This window comes from Geotrypetes seraphini, chromosome 9, assembly GCF_902459505.1.
Source record: "Geotrypetes seraphini chromosome 9, aGeoSer1.1, whole genome shotgun sequence".
NCBI lineage: Eukaryota > Metazoa > Chordata > Amphibia > Gymnophiona > Dermophiidae > Geotrypetes > Geotrypetes seraphini.
Genome location: NC_047092.1, coordinates 175488406 through 175502320, shown reverse-complemented (window position 1 = coordinate 175502320; position 13915 = coordinate 175488406). Strand labels below are relative to the sequence as shown.

General features: G+C 38.6%; 1 protein-coding gene across 7 annotated transcripts in view; it reads right to left on the bottom strand.

The window, feature by feature from the left end:
* Positions 1–291: 291 nt before the first annotated feature.
* The window catches only part of PIK3CA (phosphatidylinositol-4,5-bisphosphate 3-kinase catalytic subunit alpha), a 74895-nt gene continuing 61271 nt past the window's right edge, over positions 292–13915 (bottom strand). For 6 of the 7 annotated variants that reach the window (XM_033958291.1, XM_033958289.1, XM_033958296.1 and 3 more), the window contains 10 exons: positions 13269–13433; positions 11164–11267; positions 10563–10734; positions 9675–9781; positions 8590–8711; positions 7878–7956; positions 6306–6500; positions 4433–4550; positions 3178–3329; positions 292–1607 (listed from right to left, as the gene is read on the bottom strand). In XM_033958291.1, the coding sequence (XP_033814182.1) occupies positions 1337–1607; positions 3178–3329; positions 4433–4550; positions 6306–6500; positions 7878–7956; positions 8590–8711; positions 9675–9781; positions 10563–10734; positions 11164–11267; positions 13269–13433 (1485 nt within the window). In that variant the 3' untranslated portion in view covers positions 292–1336. The remainder of the gene's footprint in view (positions 1608–3177; positions 3330–4432; positions 4551–6305; positions 6501–7877; positions 7957–8589; positions 8712–9674; positions 9782–10562; positions 10735–11163; positions 11268–13268; positions 13434–13915) is intronic. The other variant, XM_033958295.1, reaches the window with a different exon arrangement.

Here is a 13915-nt window from a genome sequence, read left to right as displayed (position 1 = left end):
CACTAACATGTAATAACATGTATTATTACCCACAGGTTCCATCTGCTGCAACAGGATGTATTTACTCACAATGTGTGCAAATGTAATAGTGCACTTTAGTGATCTAGCCCTAAGATTTAGACAAAAAAACAAAACAAAACAGTTCAGTCACAAATGTATACATACAGTGAACTCCACTTGCATGCACAACCCTCTAATCTTAAAAAACATGCATCCTTCTAGAATATTTGATTTCTTAAGATATAACTATACCACTCTTCTTGACAGAATGGGGCTTTGTTAATTTTAGTGTTCCCATATAATCTAATTGCAGAGCAGACCCGGAGATTCATCTGCATTTATGACGAGTAATTTGTTTGATGCTTTGAAAATAGAGAGTTTTGTTTTAACAAAAGTAAGAAATATGATATTGGTGGGGAGGGGGGTATACAATGTGGCAAACATTTGCTGAATCAAAATGTGCATTATAATTACTTTGTATCAAGTATAATTTGACTTTTGTTATCTCCAGTGCTTACCTCACAAAAAAAATTGAAGGTTTCCTGCTTTTCATCCCAACATCCAGTTTCACATTTTATCGGTCCTGCTACACTTAACTATATGGCTGATACATGGGCTTACTAAACCAAAGTTATACACCATGGAACCCTGTTATTGTGGGCTCATAAGGAATACTGTTTGACATGCCATATTCCTTCCAATGTACATAATGAATAAAGGCATTTCCTGTTATGGTGAATCACCATCAGGGAGGACAGGCTTTTCAATGGCACAGCACGACCAACATAGCTCAAACTGCATCCAAAATAAATTAACATGTAAGAGCTCTTCATATTTGTACGTATTCTTATTTCACGCCAACAGCTGCTGTAGGTACATTTTCGCTAAACATTAGGAGGAAAAGTGCTCTCTTTGCATTATGGACTTCCCAATTTAATGGCTTTTTAAATAGAAAAATGAGCATTTAATCTATGAGGGTTCCATAGTATAGTCTTTCTGATCACCAAGTTCTTTCACTGTTATCAATAGTCAGAAACCATCATTAATACTTAACAGATGTCAATTGCCTTTGGGTTGGGCAGTAAGGCAGAGCACATGAATTGTCAGATGGCTAAAGCTTAAATCTCATCATTTTCAGCATTAGCATCATCTGAAACCCTGTTGTGATAGCACTATTTTTACTGCAATTGCCTTAATATTTCCGTCGGCTGCTGATGTTCTTGGTTTGTGCAATTCCTATGCAACCAGGGCTCGACTTGCTGTCTGGTATAACAGTGCAGTGTGGCACCCATAAAATGGGTTATCAGTCTTATCCTTCACTATCCAGGCTTCCATTTCAGTTCAAAGCGTGCTGCTTGATTGTATGGAAGATCCAGTCCATTTTAGTTGTCCAGCCACCATGATGGGCATCATTCATCTGCTTCATGAAGTACTCTAAAGCTTCCTGCTCTGTCTTGTCTAATGCAAGAGTCTTTCGTATATAAGCAATATCGTCAAAAGATTGCAATTCTGGCATTCCTGAACCAAGCATCATGGAGAAAAGATTGATGAAGAGATTGGCATGCTGGCGAATGGCTAAGTAGGCCTTATAACACATCTCCTGGAACCTTACAAAAAAAAAAAAAAAAAAAAATCAATTTAGACTCTTCATATGAAAAAATAAGTTTGGTGCTTTCATTTAGAAAGGTAAGGAACAAAAAGGCTATATCAATACCATAAGATATTACTGATGAGGTTGGCTCTTATTGGTGGAATGAAGCATTATGACATCACAGTATCAGCTCTGGATACCAGAGACTGTCATTCTTTAGTGTCTATCTCAACCTCTGATTCTTCCCTCTCTCCATAAAGAATGACATGGGGATGGTTTCCTGCAGTTTCCACGGGGATGGGAATGGTGTAGAATTTTGTCACCGTGTCATTCTCTATTACAGAGAGAATAGAGAGGACTGGAATTCTCTACATCTGCAATCCCCCATTGCCAAATTGCTATAAAGAGGTATAACTAGGAATCTAGCAACAGCCAAACTACTTAATAGTCTAACTCTGCTCACCTCTCTGAGTTTACACTGGACATCTGAGGCCCACAGGCAGGAACCAGCAAGAAGGGAAGGATGCAAAAGGTAAAGGGGTTTTCCCCGTCTGTCCCAGTGTGCTCACAATCTATGTAAGGTACCTGGGGCAGTGGAGGATTAAGTGACTTGCCCAGGGTCACAAGGAGCAGCTTGGGGGTTGAACCCACCACCTCAAGGTGCCGAGGCTGTAAGCTCTAACCACTGCACCACAAAAGGAACCTGCAAAAGGAACAGGAATACACGGGGGGGGGGGACGGGACGGGGACTGGTACAAGAGAATATAGGAGGAAGCCTGGAGGACAAAACAAGGACAGTAACATAACATAGTAAATGAGAGCAGATAAAGACCTAGACTGTCCATCCAGTCTGCCCATTAGTTATTCTCATTAAAAAACATGATTAATTAATTTGCTGTTTCTTTGATATTTCTGGGCCATAGACTAAAGTCCACCTGGTATCGTCCTATGTTCCAACTACTGAAGTTGCCATCTAAGCTCACTCCAGCCTATCCAACCATCCCGTTGTTTGCAGAATATCTACTGTAAAGTCTTGCCAGTAACGTCCTCATGTTCCAATTTAGTGGAGTTCCCACCTATGCTCTCCCCAGCCCATCCTACACCGAATCACCATATCTGGGACACAAGCTGTACAAGTCTGTCAATACTGGCCTTAGTTCTTTAATTTATACCATTTGTTTTTACTTAAGAGATCCTCTGTGTTTATCCCATGCTTTTTTGAATTCCATCACCACCTCCCTTGGGAGGGCATTCCAGGCATCTACCACTCTCTCCGTGAAAAAATAATTTCCTATCATTACTCCTAAGTCCTCCTCCCTGTAACCTCAAGGATATCAAAAGGTCTTCAAAGGACAGGAAAAGGGGCGAGGGGTACAGATTTTCTATAAAGCGCTGGGAAACACATTGACAATTAATTGTTCTGTGAGACGGCAGCACTTAAAATCACCACTTACTCCATAAATTACAATTTGCAGGTGGACAAAGCATACAGCTCGGAACATACAGTATAAGCAAGCCAAGATCATAATCATCTTTTTTGATTCATATAGCGCTCAACTGGTCCTACAACCTTTCTGCGCGCTTACCTCTCAAAGTCCCTTGTCTTGGTGCATTCTTGGGTTCCTTTACTAATGACTATCAAGAAATCTTGCGTTAAGACGAAGGGCACACGTTCTCGCTTATAGCCAAACTTCTTCTTTTTATGATCCAAAAAGTGCCCGAAATCTATGTGAAACAGCTTTATAACACATATTTACATATAATTACTTGAGTGTTGAAGCTCAGGCTGAGTTTTCATTTAAAAACATATAACATAGTAGATGATGACAGATAAAGACCTGAATGCCCAACCTGATTCAATCCAAAAATTTGTTGTTTTTTTTTCCTTCTTCGTCTTATCTATTTATGGGCAAGAATTCAAAGCTCTGCCCGGTACTGTTCTTAGGTTCCAAACAATGTAGTCTCATCAAAGCTCACTCCAGTCCATCTACGCCCCCCCAGCCATTGAAGCCCTCCCCAGCCCATCCTCCACCAAACGGCCATATACAGACACAGACCATGCAAGTCTGTGCAGTACTGGTCTTAGTTATTCAATATTTACTATTATTTTCTGATTCTAGATCCTCTGTGTTCAGCATTACTATTTTTTTTTTTAACTATTACCTTGTTTGTTTCTTGGCTCTTATTTCCCATTGTAGTTTCTTTTGAAATATATATTTTTGTGCCTTTTGTAAGGTATGGGGCAATTTTATTAACAGGTCACTTAAAATGAATTTAACCCTCACCCCTACTGAGCAGATGTAAATTTGTGTATAATTAGGGACACCTCAGAAAGCCTATTTTGTAAAGACACATGAGCCCCTATGTTGCTTTTATAAAATAGACCCGGGGGGAAGAGGGGTCTATTTTATAAAAGGCAGCATAGGGGCTCATGTGTCTTTACAAAATATGCTCCGAGATATCCCTAATTACACACAAATTATATATTTGCTCTGTGTAAAATAGGTGCTTTCTTTTGCTGCACTTACATTTTCTGTACATTTCATAATCGTCATTTTGTGTCAGGCCTTGCCAATCAGGAGCTGTGTGTCAAAGCAGCATCTGATTGGTGAGGCCCGACTTTAGTGCAGGAAGAGGCAGTCGGAGCACACCGCAAGTGATTTCCTTCACTCGCCGGCGCTCCGGCTGCCCTCTCCTGTCTCCCCCACTAAAAACCGTATTCGCGGTTTTTCAAGATTCACAGGGGTTCCTAGAACGGAACCCCCGCGAATATCAGGGGAGTACTGTGCTTTAAAAGGGAAGTTATATCAGAACCCTTCTAAATTCAAAAGGAAGTCTTACCTGTCCATCATCTTTCACCATGATGTTACTGTTGTGACGATCACCAATACCCAGTATGAAGGTAGCAACACAATAACCAGCACAAGAGCGGGTAAACAGATCAATAGCTGCATCGTACCTGTTCAGGACAATAGACTGTTCATGAAATTATCCTTAGTCGTTTCACTTGTGGATTTGAAGTTTGACAAAATAGTCTATTCATCCCCTCCAAAAAAAAAAAAACCACAACCCAACCACTCTACAGGGCAATATTCAATAGTCCCAACTGGATAAGATATTTGGATATCTTGTTAACCTGGTGCTGCTGAATATCATAGACTGATGTTAAGTGTCATCTTTACCATGGACACTCAAACTGGTACCAGATTTATGACAAGTTCCAAGTTGAATTTATTTAATATACTGCAAATATAAAACCAAATGGTAAATCTAAGTGGATTACAATAAAAGTTTAAAATAAATAAATATAAAAATTAAACAAAAACAAAATACACAAAATAAACAAAAACAAAATACACAAAATAAACAAAAACAAAATACACAAAATAAACAAAAACAAAATACACAAAATAAACAAAAACAAAATACACAAAATAAACAAAAACAAAGAACAAACAAACAAAACATAAAATACAGAAACAGTCAAACCAACAAAGAAATATGAGAAAAGGAGAGAGTTGGTAGGTTATAATAGAATGAAAAAGGTTGGGGGAAAGGGAAGGAATGGACCATATGGTAAGAGAAAAAACAAGTTTGTTCTGCCCACATTAGTTGAGATAAAGCCAACAATGGATCTTTTTAGAAAATTAAGAACAGAAAGCCAAGGAGATGACGTAGTTTGCCTTTAATTGTGTCTTGAAAATTTACTAATGATTTTTCTGAACGGAGCTAAAAAGGCAGAGAATTCTAGAGAGTGGGAGCCATGACAAAAAAAAAATGAAGAATTCCTATGAAAATCGAGGAAGAGTTGTTGGAATGAGGAAACGACTAATAAATTGTATTTAAAAGCATAGTGGTTAGAGCAACAGATAAAGCAACAAAGAAAAATTAATGCATGCAAAAAAAAAAAAAGCATATGGACTGGCTGCCTGGCGGCAGTTTCTACAGGTTTGGTCCCCTGTGTTTGATAGCTTGTCTCCCAGAGCCCATAGCTACTTGCTGAATATGTGATGCTGTGTGTGTGTGTGGGGGGGGGGGGGGGCGGAGGGGGGCAGGACAGTTGGGACTTGTTCTGTACCTGGGGCCACCGTGAAGAACAAACATGTGTGGCCCACTTTGGTCTGTATTTTTTGTTAAAATGTTAATACAAAATGATTATAAATTAAAAAAAAAAAAAAAATCATAAGGAAAAAGGATACAGATATATACGTTAAAATACTTTAGACCAGGGAGGACTTGATTTCAATTTAAATCACTAGTCAGAAAGACTTAAAAATCATGGTTTTCTCATTGTATTCACTAAGTTAGTGTAAGTCAAAAAGGAGAGCAGGTGGTGAGAAGCTGCACAGAAACAGAATCTGGTGGCTGTGTCTCACAAATCTATAGAGCGGTCTTCTTTTCTATATAGTTTCCTGCTTCCATACTCGCCACAAAGAACTCTACAATCTTCACAACAACAGATGCAGTATATTAAATAAAGCAGAATCTGAACCTTGTCTAATACAGCTAATGAGTGGCCTAATCGTAGAGCTGCTCTCAGGACCCCGAGGTTGTGGGATTGAATCCCAGCGCTGCTCCCTGTGACCCTGGGCAAGTCGCAATCCTTTACTGCTCACCGCTTTGAATGTGTAAGCACAAAAAGGCAGGCAGCATACAAGTCCCATTCCCTTTCTCCCTAAATAGAGATGAATGCTTAAGTGTCAATAAAACTCACATTTCTCCTTTATTTTTGTCCTTGAGCCATTGGTGCAGGGTGTGGCTGTTAAACTGTAGCGCTCCCTTTATGCCTCCTTTGCACTGGATCTGCATAATTGTATGGGAACTCCTCACGACTTCAATCAGACCCACACAGTCTCCAATGGATAAGCAGCCATAAGGCAACATCCTGATTTTTTTTTTTAAAAAGCAGCTATTAATGATGAACAAAGATTGAAATAAAACAAAATAAACCTTGCCAATGGCTGTTCAGTCTTATGAAACAAACTGAACCAGAAGAATTAACCTACGCTGACAAAAATCCAACAAAGGAAGAGGGTAGGATAATGGAAATCCACATGAAGCTAAATGAAGTCTCACAATTAAAAAACAAACAAACCAAAAACACAAGTGGTTTATTGTTAAGGCATCGCAATTGAACAGACCTGTTTCGGCAAAGGTCACCTGCCTCAGGGGTGACAAAACCTTACGTAATGCTGCCAAACTGTGCAACATGACTGTGCAACTCCAAATCTTATCTGCTACAAGACTCAAGAAAATAGCTGCTTTTCTGATAAACGTGGTACTTTTAGCAATAAATCTTGTTTCTGAATGGAGAGACTTCCTTTTGGCTTCTTGTGCATTTCCATTGCTCAGTCAAATGACCACACTGGGAAAGCTCAGCACATAATCAAAGTTACAAAACACGAGTAAGGTATCTACACAGGAATGCTGTTTAAAATACAATAAAATTGAATGCACTTTCAAAAAGGTTTGATTACTAAGACTATTTAGCAGCTCGGGAAGCAGGGGTGGGTATTGTAGAAAGAACTAGGATAAAACTACAGCTAAACATACCCAGTTACTACAAGCCCCTGCAATTCCTTCCATAGTCTCTTTGGTGGGACAAAATTTATATCAGCAGCAAGGGTAGTGGAGGAGGAAGATTTCCAGAATCAAACTTCCAAAGCTGTCCCAGCAAATCTTTTTAATATCACTCTCTCTGTTATGCATATTTGAGTTTTAAAATTTCAGCTTGATAAACATCAGAAATTATCTCAAATTGTTTTGCAGTATTTTGTTGCACTGAAAAGTTCAAAACCAGCAAACATCTATTTTGGCCTTGCATTTCTTTGATCTTGAATGGGAGTGTGCAAGCACAACAAGAATTTCTGAAATGCTGCTGTCCTGGTCAGTACCATGGGCTGAATGTCACCAAATCTTCATTTTTAAAACTGTTTCGAGATCAACTATAGACATCTATGGAAGATTGTTAAAATGTAATTCATAGTCATTGCTAGGAAACCCCCCCCTCCAGAATAGAATAAATCTATGCTCCACGTCCTATCTCAAAAACTGCTAATAGTTAACTTACCTGTAGCAGGTGTTCTCAGTGGACAGAAGAACAGAGCTGTACTCCTTATTTAACTACTTAAAGACTGAGGTAACTCAACACAATGCCACAGTGTGCGAAGGAGTGTACACATTTTATTGCATAGGGCTCTTTCAGATGTCAACCAAGAGAGAGGTGACAAATAGGCGATATAGGAGAAAAAAAATTAAGCTGTATTGATACCCTTTTGCTGCTTACCGAAGATCAAGACCCTGATTTTGCCAAATGTTTTCCATAATTCGAATAATTTGAAGTGTCAGCATATCCTGTCGCAAATCTGAAACAAATGAATGTCGCTTATCACTTATCCAACGTTTATAACATTTACACTTAAGGTATAACAGGACAGCAAATTACTTTTGGAGCAGTCATGCTAAAAAAGTAATATTACTATTAAAATACAATTCTCATGGCTTCCTTTCCTCAGTGTAGTCTTGGGGGGGGGGAGGGGGGTGTCAGCAGAAGGGTAAAAAAAAAAAAAATATAGACTATGGAAAGACTGACCACTTTAGCATCAGCACCCACAACATTTTACTTGGGTGGGGGCCATTGCCCACTCCAACCTATGCCTCTGCTTCTTTTATCATCTTTGTGTACAAGACAAAAATAGTAAGTCTCTATCCATGTAGGATGTGAACTGAATGCACTGTGACCTGCCTTGCAGATGCACTGCCAAATGCCCTGGGGTTTTGATTGCTTGGTGGAGTATCTTCAGGGTGGGAGGATGAGGACTGTCCACTTAATGGCAAATTAGTGGCAGGGAAAAGGTTCGTACAAGACTAGTTCTCATCTATCCACTGCCTAAAGAATTACTCATACCACTAATCTGTTAAACAAAGAAACAGCTTTTGTTGACATCAATGGAGCAGCAATATGTGGGAATTACAAAGTGAAATGATGTAACACTTACCATCCCCATTTTTAAAGATAATCTCATTGTTCTGAAACAATAGCTCAGACATAATATCCGGGTTTTCCCAGTTCAGCCAGAGTGGCCTTTTCGCAGAAGACATGATCCTGCATTCCTCAAGCCTAATGAGAAAAAATCAAATTGACTTTTTAGATACTTCCTCTTAAAGAATTATATTAATGATTATCCTACAGTGTGACCTCTTGGCAGTACCTCTCATTCCAGCCATTCTGTGGAACTTCTGACCATTTCTAATCTAGATATAGGTTTACAAAGGGAAGCAACAGCTGTCTTACCTAAAACAATTCAGCCAAAATAATTTTATATAATCCCCAAACAAAATGTATTATGAAAACCATTTCTGAAAGGCTTGCAGAGGCAGCAATGAGTTAACCAAGTTCAGTTGTACATATGTCCAGACTCAAAGTTTCTTCAGCTCAGTTAAAGACTTTTGATTATACTCTGAAGTTACACTCGCTGAAAACTACAGGGTGTCCATAAAGACTCTCTACAATTTCAAAAAATTACTAAAAAGGCAGTTGATGAGATATGTTAATCAAATTTGTCCTATGCACTTAGTCGTTGATTAAAGAGAAGCTGTTGAATAAACCCCTAAAACACAAACAAAAAACCCCCCCCCGAAAAAGTACAATGTATATTGCGGTTTATTGAAACAAAATCAGATATGCAGACTCAACAAAACTACAGGACTACGTATGGAAAACATCCAGCATCACATCTGTCAATTCGTGCATGGCACAAGAAATTTATGGAGACAGGGACAATACTGGATAAAGAAAGGCATGGACGACAAAGAATATCAGAGGAAAACGTCGATCGTCTAAGACAATCCTTTGCTCGTTCTCCTTCAGAATCCATCCATATTGAGGTATATTAAATGAGACAAAAAAAACACTTTCTGTATCTACTCCTCATTTTGTAATCATTTCTACAGATTTGTCTATTCATTTTTTTTTTTCTAATAAAATCTTGAAATTGTAAAGAGACTTTGTGGACACCCTGTATTTCCCGTTCAAAAAGAGAACACTGCAGAAGAAAGAATACAACACAAAAAAGGTACCTACCTCAAGGTTCCCAACTGATGGGCAGGATTAAGAGGGGAGCTAAAGCCTTGCAAGGCATCCATGAAATCTGGACGCCTCATTTGTTCAACAAGGAATTTCATTTGTACCTAAGAGAGAATTTTACAGATGGCTGAGAAGATAAAAAATAATCAGAACTTTATATACGTAAATATTACATTTGTGTCACCATTTTGCTTTGTACAAACTACCTCATGCAAATACCACATATTTTCCTAAAGCTAACAAACAGGTTGTTACCTAAAATACAAATATTAATTTAATAAGATCTTCCCCCCTCCCTCTTATTATATTTCTTAGCTTGTAAACCGTGCCGAGTTTCGTGGAGATGATGCGGTATATAAACTTAAGGCTTAGATTAGATTAGAACCCAATTAAACCTCAGCTCCTGACTTTTGAAAATAAATTACAGTGGATTCCAGGTGACAAGAAACTAAAAGGTTTTGTCTCCACAGTCACCCTGTGCAATATTATACCAATCCAATATTGTCACAGAAAACTTTTATAAGATATAAATCTGTTCTTCCCCAGTCTATGTTATAAAGAGACTGCAGTACTTGAGTATATGTATTAGCAAATAAAATCACTGCCTTTACTGTGTGGATTAGATTTGCATAATTAAAGTCCAGGATATGAAAAGCCAGGGAAACAATCACCTTGCCTATAACTTTTGTAGATGTTAGCACTGCTGATAAACGAGTGTGAAAATGCACAAAATCTTATCAGTGTACTTCTCAGACCATACACAACCGGATGTTATCAGTCTCTAGTGCTAATATGCAGAGATAAAAAAACCTTGGCACAAAGGTGCAGTATCATACACATGCAAGAAAGTAAATGTTTCCTTCAGGTAACTGAGCATGCTAATACCTTTTGTGTTTCATCTTTCTTCTCTTGTTTGAGGATGTCTGTGAGGTTAATCAGTTTCTCCATTGCTTCCACCTGCCTGCTTAAGTGTTTCAGGTACATTCCACAGGCTCGGCAATATGACTCCAGAAGCAAGCCAAACCGTTGGCTCACAGTTTTATTGTGCATTTCAGACCTATCAGTGCAGAATATACCATTCTAAATGTTATTTAACATCAGTAAAAATTACTTAATGGACTTTAATGACAGTGCTACCAAGTAGGCCCAGTTTGTACTAGGGCTTACTTGATTGGTCCTAGAATTTACAACCTACTGCTTTATGGCAATTTGTAGTCCCTGCCTCTATAATTTGAAATCAAAACTGCAGGTCCCATAACTCATCAGAATGGGGTTGTCTCTCCTTGAACTGGATCACTTCACAGCTCTATAATGTTTATGTGCTAAATCTAGTTGTCACATGAGATCAGATTAACAGGAGAGAACTAAATCATGATAAACACACACAACCCTCCCCCCCCCCAAAAAAAAAAGGCACTTAACTGCAAAAACTTCATTATGTGAAGACTAGTTTCATGCATGTAATTAACTGAGTTGATCAACTTACTTTAAGTGCCAAAAGAAGAAATGTCCTATCCTTTGATTAGTCAATGCCTTCTTTAACAAAAACCTCACCAGCAAGTTGTCCAAATACTGCTCATACTTCAACACCTAACCACAAAGAGATGACACAAATTAGAAGGTCTAAACTGAGGTGCACTCGATCTCATTTTTTAAAAATTTAATTTAATCAACTGTATAACAATATAGAACCAACACATTAATGTGATTAAAATTTAAGTACAGGACTCAAGAGGTTACATAAACATTTTGATAGAGACCTATAGATATTAGAAGGTGAAAAGTCATGCATCAGAATAAAGCCTGAACCACACTTCAGCAGTTCAGAATCCCTTTGACAGCAGGTCTTCAATTAGATTTCAAGTAACTGGGCTCCCATTCATTCTCAGAAAGCTTCTTTCCTTTCACATCTACATTTATCCTCATGGATGCCTCCTTTTCATCTCTCTTCCCACTGTCCTCTCCTCACCATACCCTCTACCTTCTTTCTCCCATCTCTACTCACATTAAGAAACAAGTTGCCAGAGGATATGGTAAGAACGGATAGCGTAGCTGATTTTAAGAAAGGTTTGGACACGTTCCTGGAGGAAAAGTCCATAGTCTGTTATTGAGAAAGACACGGGGAAAGCCACTGCTTGCCCTGTATCAATTGCTACACCTTGGGTTTTGGCCAGGTACTAGGGACCTGGATTGGCCACCGTGAGAATGGGCTACTGGGCTTGATGGACCATTGGTTGACCCAGTAAGGCTATTCTTATGTTCTTTCACTCACTCAGCCCATCTCTCCTCTTATATTTAGAAAATGTTATTTTTCCCCCTCAACCCATCACAGCAATCAAAGCAATAACAGCTGCAGACCAAGCAATGCTCCGACCTAGCCTCTTCCATTTCCTTTCCTGTCTAGAAAGGAAGACCACATCATATAAGGAACCCCTTCTTTTGTACTCCCGCTGAACCCTCTGATTGACAACTTTTTAAGTGGTATATCAAATTTTAAATACAACTTGAAACTTTTTGACTAGATTCAAGAACATTCATATTGGCAAGGCAGAAATTAGCGCTGATATAGCCTCAAACAGAGTACATTGCTACACATTCATGAGAAAAAAGGCTTTTTCTACATAAATTTAGATCTGGACATAACAAAGCATTTCATGTTTACCAAATGCACAAGACTCCTATAAGCTGCCAAAATAATGTTTGTAGTAAACAAGATAAATTGCGGCTTTAAAGCAAAAAGATAACTGTTTCAGTAACAAGGTGTTAACCTTTGTTTCCCCACTTGTCCCTAAATTCATATCCAATATTTGCTATTTGGATACTACTACCGTGTTTCCCTGAAAATAAGAAAGTGTCTTATATTAGTTTGGGGGTCCAAAAAAAATGTACTAGGGCTTACTTTCGGGGATGTCTTATTTTTTTCTTGAACAATTCTCTCTCCCTTCCTCTCCTCCACCCCAATTCTTCCTCTTTCCTCCCCCCCCCCATGTGCAACATCTTTCCTCTCCTCTCATCCATCCCTTTGTGCAGCATCTTTCTATCCATCCCTCCCTCCTTCCTGTACAACAGAACCTCACCGACCCTTCCACCATGAGACTGACATACCTCCACTCCGAGGCCTCCTGAAGCAGCAGGGGTGGGGGTTGCTGAATCGATGAGTCCAATTTTTTCAGCAAATCAGGCAGCACTAGTGTCAGGGATGGAGTCAGGGAGTGTTGGGTACATTTTGGGGGGGGAGGCTTCGGGGGTCGATCTTAACTAGGGCTTATTTTTGAGTTAGGGCTTATATTAGGAGCATCTTTAAAAATGGGATAGGTCTTATTTTTAGGGAAACAGTATATATCTATATATATAACAAGCATACATTCAAGGGAAGAGATCAAAGTACAGACCAGTACAATGTAAGGAGCCAAAGGTCAATGCAATGTAAATGATAATGGATTTTTTGAAACCCAGTAATTTAAATTAAGTTTCAGTATGTTTTCATCTGATAACATTAAACTCATCTCAAATGCTGATAATATCAGATTCAACATATGGGCCAAGAACTTCATTCTACCACGAATGAAGAGCCTTAAACTACTATGATACCTGCACTAATTGGATTAGGTACTGAGACAGTTTGTCATCTGTTAAATACTTCTCCAGGCACTTCACAGCAAAGGCGCGCACCATGGGATCAGGGTAATTACAGTCCAGCAGCTCCATTGCTTGCTCTGGTTTTATCGGAGGCCAGTCCTTTAACAGACAGTACATCTGTGCATAAAAATAAGAAAGAAAAATACTGCTCAGGAGCTGTAGCAGAGACCAGTGAATTCAGATCTGCCAAATGTTTAATCAGTTATAAGAGTTGTACAATACTGCCTTTATTAAGCGGGTGATAATCTCACGGAATTTCATTTAAATAAATCAGCTGATGCCAATTTTGATTGCATTCCTACTGAAATACCACAGATCAAACCTGGTTTTCAGCTTTAGGTATACTAAAGTTATAAAGAGGAATAAACTATATAATCTTACTAGCAAAGCCTAAAATATATATAGAATATAACCAGAAAACAGGCTAAACACATTAGCAATTATATCAATAGAAACTGCACAAATTTCAAATAGTGGAGATAAAAGACCTCCAATATCTTGCTCCAACAAGTCCCAATTTCATGAGAATGAATATATTTTATATATAGAAGCTTCTCCAGTCATTGGTCAAAAAAACTCCATTTTGAGTATATCATTCT